The 12,151-nt window shown below is 46.1% G+C and overlaps 1 protein-coding gene across 1 annotated transcript in view; it reads right to left on the minus strand.

Moving 5' to 3' along the window:
- Positions 1-3,867: 3,867 nt before the first annotated feature.
- Positions 3,868-12,151, minus strand: part of LOC119660160 (organic cation transporter protein-like) — a 52,505-nt gene continuing 44,221 nt past the window's right edge. Inside the window, 7 exon segments of the mRNA XM_038068564.1 lie at positions 3,868-4,139; positions 4,202-4,708; positions 4,868-5,273; positions 5,342-5,462; positions 5,464-5,601; positions 5,741-5,924; positions 6,177-6,328. Of these exon segments, the coding sequence (XP_037924492.1) occupies positions 3,995-4,139; positions 4,202-4,708; positions 4,868-5,273; positions 5,342-5,462; positions 5,464-5,601; positions 5,741-5,924; positions 6,177-6,319 (1,644 nt within the window). The 5' untranslated portion in view covers positions 6,320-6,328 and the 3' untranslated portion in view covers positions 3,868-3,994.

Below are 12,151 nucleotides of genomic sequence, written 5' to 3' on the forward strand. Positions count from 1 at the left end.
CTGGGGGTGCTCAGAGGTGGCGGTGAGGAAGACGGGCGGCAACCCTGTCGGCCGAACCAAAACCAAGTGGCCGAGGAGAATCTCCATAGTGGTGGCACCGGGAGACGCTGTACTCACTTTGGTTTAATTAGGGCGATCACACCCGAGCCTGCACGGGGACTCATCTGAAGTGGTAATTGGCCACGAAACCTTACCAGGGGTATAGTGGTATCATGGAAACCGGGATGGCTCCTGGACTCTCATACTTTGGGTGAACTTCCGTTGTATGTGAGTACAGCTCGGTTATTTGCGGTAGTTCCCCTAGTGTAAGTTTCATGGGGGTTGTGGTTATGCTCCAGCGAAAAGTAACCTTCGGGCCTCGACGTGGTGTTGCGTTTCAACACGGGTGCCGTACTCCTTAGTTCGGTAGAGATTTAGGTATATCTTGCATCCACCAGAATGAATGCTAACCCATGCACTTGGTATAGACTGGTACCGTTGTTGCTTGTCTCAGTGGGGCTCTGATTGTGGTCACAAAATCAATCCGTGTCTTAAGAAGACCGTGGGATTTAGTCGCAAGACAGGTGCTCGCATAAAACGCTCAAGGACTTAACTGCTAGCAGTGGGATTTGTATCTTGATTTGACGTCGGATACCAGTCGACTCAGCTGTGAATGAGTACCTGAGTCAAATCAGGGTAATAATCTCGGGCGAGCGCAATGCTGACCACATTGCCTCCTACAGTGTACTGTAGTGTACCGTTTCGGTCTTTAATGAAGTGCTCTAACACACTTCAAGGCCCTGATCTAATATGGATTGTTGCGCCAACGATTATTATTATATAATTATCAGGATACAAAGTTATAGTGAGTATCATAGTAAAAATAAGTCGGGAAACCGAAGACATTTGAGCGCACATGTATACCATTAGTACGTAGTACGTAATATATGCATATCTTATGTAAAAATATCCAGTTTCAAGTGATATTGACGTCCAAAGTCTTGAATTTGCAAAGAAGCCTCTTCTTTCTTTGTCTCAGCTTGGACCTATTATATATCATGTTTATCTAAAATATTGTCTTCTATGCTGTTCCTGGTATTCCTATTATGACTCAGAAGGGCGCTTTTCGTCGAAATGGCACATATTTTGAGGCCTAAATTTCATCCAAGCGCACCATCCTGATTTTTTTCCGATTTTTGGGTTGAGTAGTTTCCGAAAATGCGTCTTATCTCACTTTAAGTGCGTACAATTTGACTCCTTACTCGCGCACTTTACAATTCACGTCAAAACTCGTCAGTTTCGAAAAGTACTAATCGAGTCCTTTCATTTGATACCCAACACGACACTAGATCCGGTGAAAAACTCCACCTAAATTTATATCGCTGTATGCGTCCGATTTCATAGTTCCCATCTGTCCACCAAATTTCGTTCAGATCGGTTTAGCCGTTTTGGAAAAAAGTGCGGGGGGACTTTGTCATTCAACGCGGTTTCTGTTGCAAAGTACTAAAAGGTACCTATTTAATTAAAAAAGTACTGAAAAATAAGCAAAAATACCGAGGCACTGGTGAAGTTCTAAATTAGTACCTTTTGTGGTACCTTTGGTACACTTAATTTTGGTAAAAAGCCAACACTGTATACCATGCAAGATGTATGGATGGGACACACAGAACACAGGAATGTGGCAAGGTCAGAGTCAACTGACCTTTGGTAACACAGATGGAACAAGTCTGTAATAGGTCGGTGGAAGCACAGGATCATTCCCAACATTAGGATTGTGGGTTGAGTGGAATCGTGGGCAGACCAATTACAACATTACCCAGTTTATCACGCAACACGGTGGTGACTATAGGCAGTATCTGCGACACTTTGAGTTAGATGATTGACTGAGTTTTCCTGGATGCGATGGCACTGCCCAAGTTTCGCAAGAGCGAATCTGAACCAAGCGTTAGCCAGGAGCGTGACTCCGAGAATATAGTTAAGGTGTTGCTGAGGTTGAAGAAGAATTAACTCACGGTTACCTACGCAATCGCGAAAACACAGCTGGAATTGCTGAAAGACCGAAGAAGGAGCAGATGGACGAGTGCCTAAAGGTCAACCTACCCCATGAAGTAATACCTAACTTGTAGTTCCACGGTGTTGGGGCTGGTGCTGAAGAAACGCGGAGTAATTTTTAGTAGAATTGAACCCCACAACGTGCTAGCTCTACCTCTAACGTTTTTGCGGTGGAGGTGGAGCGCTTTTCTGTAGATCTTCACTCTTGATTGTGGCATCCGGATTTCGAATTCTATGGCTTCGCAAGGGCGGTCGAGCTATTATTTTTTTTTTCCAGTTTTAGCTCGCATGTTTTGTTCCCATAAGTTCGTTTGATACACATTCTCGAAACTCGCTAGCACAGAAGCGTAAGAGCCCGTGTCACCAGTGGAGCTTCAGCATTCACGTAGTATTATTCATAGTGAATCTCCCCAACTTTTTAGGTTATTAGGATAACTCTCCTCCCTAAGTTGAGTCTGGCCAACCAGGATGGTTTTATGACCTCTTCCATTCATTAATTATTAGGCTGTTGCAAATGAAATGGCCAATTTGGTACTAAAATTTGAAACGACTGTAAAGCTTACAAAAATTTATTTATTTAATCAAAATAGGTGCCAGTCGATTCACAACACTTCTCCCAGCGAGATTGAAGAGCATGTATGCCAGTTTCGTAGAATTCCAACTGTCGGGTGTTGATAAATTCGTCAAAGGCAATTTTGATGGCCTCTTCGTTCCTAAATTGTTTTTCCGCCAAAAATGATCCAAATGCTTAAAAAAGTGGTAGTCGGTTGGCGAAAGGTCCGGTGAATATGGTGGATGACGCAGAGTCTCATACTGCAATTGGTTCAACTTTTGAACCGTTGTTCTGGAAACATGAGGTCGTGCATTGTCGTGAAGGAGTATCACACCATCTCTGTTGGCTAATCTCGGCCGTTAAATACTCAATTTTTGGTGCATTTCCTCAATTTGGGAACAGTATTTGTGTGGATTTACCGTTTCTCCAGGCGCCAAAAAAGAATAGTGGATAACTCCAGTTGTAGACTACCAAACAGTCCCCATTACCTTCTGTTGCGGGAGAGTAAAGAACTGCAAATTTCCATTCGAATCGCCATGTTTTGCTCCATAAGGGCATGCGAAACCCATTTGTCGAGCCTTTCACCTTTCCAAGTTGTCGCAAGCGCCGGGAAACTGTCGAATAGTATACGACCAGTTTCTCTGCAATGTCTCTCATAGACTAACGTATGTCGGATTCAACTAGCAAACGCAGCTCGTCGTTGTAAATCGATGATCTTGGATGTCCACGTGGCTCACTTTGAAGGTTTACAGCGCCTGGCCGGAATTTTTCAAACCACCACCGTGTGGTTCGTTTTCTTACCGTATTAGTTCCAAATGCGCTGTTAATGTTCCCGGTCGCCTCCGCTTCTTTATGACCAAGTTTGAACTCATACAGAAATAGTATACGTTCTTGGCTCTTTTCCATCCTTTTTCCTTTTTATTCATTGTTATCACAACGATGGTCAAAACTGAAATGACTTCTTGATTAAATCTAGGAGCATTTATACTTCATTATCCGTCACCAACAGCGCCAACTGGTGGTGGTTTGATACACCAAAATCGCAACTAACTTCACTTGATTGTGAAATTGGCCGTTTCATGTGCAACAACCTAATAATTACAAATTCTGAAGCTCTGAAATTGAATTGCTAATGCATTTGCTATTTCTTGGTATGCATACATTACTTCTTTTCTTTTCCTGGTCTTCGAATCTCCTGTTCTGATTTTCCTCTGCATATGGGCTTCTTCCTTTCACGTGAAACACATTATTATAGAGCCAAGGGCGTGAATGAAATAATCGAATGTACTTATTGTCTCTTTAATAGAAAGCGCACAGCTTTCATTTTAACCTTACACGAAGCATATAGTCTTAGAAATCTTTGTACACCTAACTAGCTACATACACACACACTAACATATTACAATCAAATTACAATCTACTATCGATAACGTCTGGAGTTTGTTGTTCAGTCTTTGAACTTGTCGAATTCCGCCTGTTGGGAATGCACGGGAAATCGAACATTCGCTCTCCTTTGCCGAATTGTTCGCCTTCCTCCAGCGTTTTTGGTAATGCCCTGCAATAAACATTCGGCAATGATTATTACCTTCCAAAACTTTCCAAATAACGTTAACTCACTTATTCAAAGTTTCCGGCAACATTAGACACAAAAAGGCACCGGAAAAGAAAAGCGCTCCCAGGATTAGCGACGGAATCGCCTTGAAAAATGTGCCCAAATACAAAATGTAGGAGCTGAGGAAGGATACAGCAAAGCCTGCTACGTGCACAGCTGCGACACCTTGTCCCCGCACGCAAGTTGGAATCAGCTCGGTTGCATACTGAGATCCTGACTCGTACGAAATGGCTACACCGAATCGAGCAATAATCGTTAAAGTTGCCAGGACTAACGCGTTATGATTTTCCTTTTGATAGGCGATAGTTATGCCGGCAGCTGTTGTGAAAATGCCACCAACAAGAAGCGAACCTGATGCCATGCCTTTACGGCCGATTCGATCCTGGAGCAAAATCAACAGGACGCTCGAGGGTAGCACAGCCAACGAGCTAAGCGAGAACATAACAAACGGCGACAATCCCATTCCTTCCACGTTTCGGGAGACTGCATCGTAGCAAAGAGTTATGACCATTCTGTAAATGATTGAGGAATATTAGAAAAGTTATTCGTGCTGCTTTGAAATAGGAAAATAACAGGCAATTTGTTGAGCTAAGCAATATGAACCCATGGGTTGGCTGGAAGAAGAGGAAAGTTGGGAAGCAAAGTAGAAGCCTGGAGGATTCAATACTCACGACTTGAAAAACAGGATGAGCGTATGCTTTCTTAACCTCGGCGTCCGGAACATGTCCAGCATGTTCGACTTCTCTTCACTCTTCCGTTTGTTCTTCTCACAGTAGTTTCGGAACTCCTCGAAGTCATCATCGGACACTGTCTTTCCGTTGAACTTGGCCACTCGCTTCAAGCGCTTTATCGCTCCCTCGATGTCATTCTGCGTAACCAGCCACTGAGCGCTTTCTTGGACCATAAAGTAGAATAGAATTACAGAAAGGAGTGGAATCGACGTAGTCGCCAGAAAATACTGCCAGTGGCCGGCCACGACAGCAATCCAGGGTGTGAATACGAGCCCCAAACAGTAGAACAATCCAACTCCCAAATTCAAGCCAAGAGTACGCATAGACGGTCGAATATACTCCAAAACTGTAATTGCAAACGGAAAAAATGGATTCAGGACTATAGGTTTAATGGGAAACAAAACCACCACTTACCAATGATATACATCAGATAAAAGTTGGTGTCAGCTGCAAGTCCTGAAATGAATCGACACAGCGAAAAGAGCGGCACAGTCGACGTAAATATAGTGGAAAAATCTCCCAAAAAGCCCACTAAAATTCGATATGATTAAGGCCGGTAAGCGTCCAATTTTATCGGATAGTAGGCCATAAAAAAGGGTTCCAACAACGGATCCAACAAAAAACATAGATTGCCCGATACGAGCTTTGTACGCAGATTCACACACCCAATTCAGCTGTAAATAAATTCACGGGAATAATGAAAACCTCAGAACTTTAATTAAATCGTTTATCTGCAACAGCTCCCGGAACTCCGGTCGGGGATGGGGGATGTTCGGAGCACAGAGGGCTGCTGCAGGGCGACAGGACACCTACCTCAGTATTCATGCTCTTGTAGCCATAGTCATAGTCGTAGATCCACCTGTCGCAGAGCTCATCGCTGACTGTGACGTTGTAGCCATCGATATCGGCCAGTCTGGTGCACGATGGATTCTCGAATTGAGAGTAAATTTGTTTAATTTCCAGCATCGATTTGTTGGCCAGCTTCTCGTGATAACACCTATACAATGTGCGAAAACGGCAAAATTAAATTAACATGTGGTCATGTAGGCTCAGCCACAATTGATGACCTAACAAGGGTCTGCAGTGTGGCCACCGGAACGTGGGTTGGGAGTATTAATTACGATAGAGCGTTTAGGAGAGGGTGTTAAATGTGAATGGTTGTTACCAACGCAAGTCCTTCAGAGGTTCAGTAAAAGTTTCAAATACATAATGAATGAAGGTATCAAACTGTTCGTAGGAACCTACTCACCAATGATTCGGAACGAAGCTGATGATTGTCTGAGTAAAGTAATGCATTGACACCAGCAAATTGATCACCCCAAAAAGAGCCAAAAGGAGGAACTGAAAGCGATTGAAGTCGCCACATTTTTCCAGGATCCTGTCAAAATCCATGTTTTATTTCTGAAAGAAAAGAAAAGGAAACTTTATAGGTCTCATTTGTAACTAATGATATTCAAATATTCGTTATTATTTCTAGGTTGACGCGACTCCAGTTTAACTATTTTCAACACCACCTTCAGTACCTTCCCTTTCCGCTCCATAAATTTTTCAATCCTTCACGGAATGGGGCTGACGATTTAATCCTTACCATCAATTTGAGCGAAAAAACGGATCATAGAAAGTTTTTGGCGATTCCTCTTCTTGCTATAGAAGCGCTGTCCATGATCACATAGAGACGGACTTACCGGTTATGACCCAGGTTCTTCGTCATAGGTGTCAAGGACCTTCGAATGGTGCTTTCTACGACTTAAGCGAGAGTTCAAACGCTGAAAGTGAAAAACTCTGCGGTTAAGCAGGTGAGATCCTGTGGGTACACCGAAAACCCGGGTACCTGGGGTACTCCAAGAAACGAAATAGATTACCCGCGATGTTTCTGAAAAGAAGTCGCATACAACCTAAAAAGTAGTAGGAGAAAGGACTTGAGGAGAAAGGAGCAACAGATGGCTACAGTCTCCATGATGAAGGGAATGATAAGGACGATAGTTCTAACTCTTATCAAGCGCGTTCTTTCGTGTGGATAAGGGAAGGCTCGGCGGATGCGTGATGGGCATGCACATGTAAGCATTAGGACAAAAATCGGCTATGGGAAGGAAACCGAGAAAACAAACCAATTATTTCCGAGTTATCACAATCTCGGTAGATGCCGGATTTTACCTAATACTAGCACTAAGTGCCAAGCATTTAGGCTCGGACGATCCTACCTACTTACAAACTAAAGGGGCACTGGTGGTGGTGGCCGGTGGTAGATCAGTGGGAGAATCCGTCGAGTACCCCCCGCAACATCGAGCACGTATGCAGAATGGTGTACTTCTGCATGGTTTGAACCAGACTGTGCGAAAGTCCCAGGACATCAAGGGAAGCCGTCAGGGATTTAGGTACAATACCTGTAGCTGACAATATTATTGGAACTACGACCACCCGCTCGAGACGCCAAATTTCTTTGATTTCACGAGCCAATGGCTCATAGTTCACCTTCTTCTCCACGTATTTCCGTTCAATGTTGCTATTATGGGGGATAGCAACATCAATAATATACGCGGAGCGACCCGTCTTGTCAACTAGCAGTACGTCAGGCTTGTTGTGTGCGGTATGGCGATCAGTCAGAACTTGCCGGTCCCAATACATGCTGTAAGCAGAACTATCAAGTACTGCTTGCGGCTCATATCGGTAAACCGGACATGTTCCCGTGATCAGCCCATGCTTATATGCAAGGTTTTGATGGATAACCTTACATACAGCATTATGCCTGGTGATGTATTGCACCGGTGCCATAACAGTACAGCCAGAAATGAGATGGTCCAACGTCTCTAACGCCGAATCACACATTCTGCACTGGTCGTTCTCCACCCGTTCTTTCATGATGAGCTTTTTATAAGCTCGGGTGGCGACCACGCCATCCTGAATGGCACACATGAACCCCTCCGTCTCAGCAAAGAGCTCCCCAGCACACAGCCACCTGTTCGACAGATGCAAATCGACAAATGGCTGCCAAAGACAATTCACGTGTTTACCGTGCATTGCCTTCGACTTCCATTCCTCGATCCGCTCCTGGTCCGACTTCACACCACTCAGAGGATTGAAAGATCGATCCTTCAAGTTAAGTGGAGTCAGTCCACAGTCTGCCTTACAGACAGCCGCATGCAAGGGACTCGCTTGCTCTTTACTGTAAAAATAAGCGCGCAGCGAGTCGACTTGGCGATGATGTTGTGCCGCCACGTCAACCACGCCCCTACCTCCGATGTCACGAGGCAGGTTCATCCGCTCCACGGCAGACTTTGGGTGATGCATTCGGAATTTGGACATAGTTGTCCGTATCCGCCGCTGGACGTTTTCCAGATCGGTCTTCGTCCACGGCATTATTCCGAATGCATAAGCCAGTGAAGGGATAGCGAATACATTCAACGCGCTTATTTTATTCTTCCCCGAGAGATGCGATTTCAGCACCAGCTTCACACGTCGCAGGAATTCGGACAGCAGAGCTTCCTTCAGATCACCAACTCGAGCATGGGTTCCTTGCAGAATTCCTAGGTACTTGTAGAAGTCTGTCTCGGTCATAGCTTCGATGTGGAGGTCACCAATGCTATGTCCGGCATGCGGCTCGTGATGACCTTTGCGAATGGCTTGGATTCGACATTTGTCTAATCCAAACTCCATCCGAATATCACGGCTGAACATGTCTATTATTCGCAACAGACTTCTAAGATGGTTGTCAGTACCAGCATACAGCTTGATGTCATCTAGGTACATCAAGTGTGTCAGTTCGCACTTAGCACGTAGGCCATATTTTATTGCAAAACCATGCCCTCTAGCATCATTCAGTAGCCATGAAAGGGGGTTCAGTGCCATACAAAACCAAAGAGGACTCAATGAATCCCCCTGGAAGATGCCCCTCCGTATACGGATGGGCTCTGAGGTATTAGCACCCTCAGATGTACGGACTGATAAGGTGGTATGCCACCCTTGCATGACTGTCGCCAAAAACTTTATTAGTTTCGGATCAATGCGATACAGATGTAGGATGTCGATTAGCCAGGTATGCGGAACGCTATCAAAAGCCTTGGCATAATCGATATAGCAACTGAAGAGGTTTCTTTGGCCTCTAGTTGCTTGTCCTACAACTACCGAGTCGATAATGAGTTGCTCTTTGCAACCCCTTGACCCAACTCGGCAGCCCTTCTGCTCCTCAGACAGAATGTTGTTGGTCTCGAGGTGCGCATTGATCCTTCCACTAATAATGGACGTGATGAATTTGTAGAGGGTTGGTAAGCAAGTGATCGGTCTTGTGTCTGCGGGGTCCTGCACCGTGTCCTTCTTAGGGATAAGGTAGGTAATTCCCGCAGTGAGGAAAGGTGGAAATTCCTCCGGCCGACTCATGACCTCATTTATACTGCGTGCCAACCGACTGTGTACGCTGGTAAATTTCTTATACCAGAAATTCTGCACCCGATCCAGACCTGGGCCCCTCCAGTTCTTCGAGATGTTTATAGCTCGTCGAACTTCCTCTTCGGTAACATCCGCGAAATTCATGCCAGGTGTATTGGCATGGCGGGTGCCTTCGGCGGTGATCCACTCAGCATGCTCAGCATGCTGGGCAGGTAACCCCCAAAGTCCACCCCAATACTCGCTTCCTTTCGCTTCCGTCACCGAGAACTGTATTGTCTGGGCGCTCTGTTGGGATTCGTTGAGAGATCTGAAAAAGCTCCGCTGGTTCCTCGCGTATGTTGCATTCTGGACACGTCTGGAATAACTTTCGCCATACCGTCGTAACCGACTGCATATGACAGAAAGTTTCTGTTTTAGTGTGTCCAGAATTTCAACTACGGGTGTCTCACAGGGGATGGCATAGTTCCGGTAAACCCTCTGCACTTTATTTCTCACCCGTCGGCTGGCATTGCCAGTGCTGATCTGAATCAGTCTAGCAATGTCCTGCCTTAGTGAGTCCCGCCGACGTTCCAGACGAATTTTCCATGGTGGATCTCTTTTGTCACTCAAACCAATAACACGAAAGCGAATCTTCTGACCGTGCAATCTGATAGCCGCAACTGCACCACAATACACAAGTGATTGTAGTTGCAGCAACGACATATCAGCACACAGTCGAGACGCAATCTCATCATTGATTTGAGATAGAATTCCCGGAGTTGCTGGAGATGCATAGAGCCTGGGAATACCTGGTCTATGCAAAGGATCCATATCCGAGAATTCTATACACGCTCTTTGGAATTCGTCCCGAACTTCAGCGGAAACCTCAGCTGGACGGTGGAGAAGAGTGCTTCGGCGAGTACTGAACCTGTTGCCTGCAGTGCGGCGTGGTGTTGTTGATGCCGCCGCCTCTGCCCCCATCGACTCTCGGTCACCAGTTTCCCCGATGACTTCAAGTCGAACACGTTCCCTGATGGTGGCCGGGATTGTGTCACTGCGAGTGATGAAGCGGTACTGGTCTGCAACTCGCTGCACAGTCACGTGCGCGAATTGCGGGAAACGCTCGACGAATCTCTGGTGCAACAAGGGGCGGTAAGATGTTGTACCCGCCCCCGCCGTTATTTCGTAGTAGGAGCGGATGATGAAGAGGTTCATTTCTTCAGTCCATTTCATCCGCTTCCTACGCGAACCTGCTGAAGTGGTCGCCACAGATTGTGGCGAAACAGCTGCAGCAGGCGGAGCTGTGCTCCTGGTCGTTGTGGCGCCTAGACGTCGAACCGCCCCACGACTAGCGGTTTCGACGCCGTGCTGTCCATTACGAGAGCCCGACCCAGTCACCAAGTCAGACGACTCCCGCCGGTTATCCGTACCGGACCTTAAATTTCTCCTTCTTCTCATTTTTTGGTGGTGCATTTTATCCCTAGTTGCCAGGTGTGTAGATAGCTTCCTTAGTGAGTAATCTGCAAGACTGCAAAGTTCCTGCACTTTCCTCACCTACCCCCTGAGACGCTGCGGTGGCGTACAGCCATTCAGACTGAAGCTATCTATCCCTCCTCCTTTCACAACCGGGCTTGGGACCGGCTTCGGCGGATTATTATTATTATTATTCTGTTAAGGGAATGTCGTATCGCGTCCTTAAAGAACTATTGTGTCCCATTTACTGGTTATAGTGTACCTATTGTTCCTAGTATCTCAAGCAGGCGTATAACCGTCAGGAACTTTAGTATGTTCTCTGCTTCCAGATCCTTCAGCTTTGCATCTGATATTAAGTGTTCTTCCAGATACCTCGATCTACTTTGCACAAGTGGCGGACACTGTCCCAGGACGTGTATAGGGGTTACGTCATATTCCTCACAAAACCTGCAGGCAGTGATATCCCTAGCCTTAGGTGATAGTTCAGCCGACAATGATCACTATGATTCGGAGGTTGTTTTTCGTGAGGTTTAAGCAATTCTTTGTGCGCATGGATTGGTATCCCCCAATAAGCACCCTGGACTGCTCCATCCCTGGTAGGCCCGCCCAGTATAGTTTCCTCAACCGTTCCTCTTCATTTCTTAGATTCATAGCCATGAAACCGTTTCCGATTCCACAGAAGGGTTCTGGCCCGTGTAAAGGCATCCCTGCTCCCTTCTTGGCTAGTTTGTCCGCTGCCTCGTTGCCTTCCAACCCAGCATGGTCTGGAACCCAAAGTATCCAGACTTTGTTGGACGAGCCGAGTGTATTCAGTCTCTCAAGGCATTCCTATACCAGTTTAGAGTTCACCTGGTTGGACCTAAGTGCCTTGATCGCTGCTTGGCTATCGGTGAGAATAGCTATGTTCTGCTCCCGTTAGTTCCTTTGTAGATTAAAGGAGGCCCATTTGTCTATGGCGTATATTTCCGCCTGGAATATGCTAGTGTACCTGCCCATTGGCTCTAAGTACATTTTCCTTGACGCCGACACCTGCTCCCTCTTCTGTGAGGGATCTGTCAGTGTACCAAGTAATCAGTTGCTGGTTTAAGCCGTATGTCGCAGCCACGCCACGTCACTTTGCCTTGCTACTTCAACGTGTTTCAAACTTCTTATCGAAGTGAAACGTCGTTATCATGTTATCCCTTGATATCAGTAATTCGGGATACTGCCTAGAAAGAATATCAATGTTCCTTCAATTTAGGCAGCTCGCCGCCTCACTCATACTACCGGCCATCCTGAATATTGCCCTCCTTGCTTGCATCTGTATGTGCAGATGGAGAGGGGTTAATCCCAGAAGGACCTCCAGGGATGCCATTGGGCATGTCCTCATTGCCCCCCTGATACACACGC

Source organism: Hermetia illucens, chromosome 6 (assembly GCF_905115235.1).
Source record: "Hermetia illucens chromosome 6, iHerIll2.2.curated.20191125, whole genome shotgun sequence".
NCBI classification, from domain to species: Eukaryota; Metazoa; Arthropoda; class Insecta; order Diptera; family Stratiomyidae; genus Hermetia; species Hermetia illucens.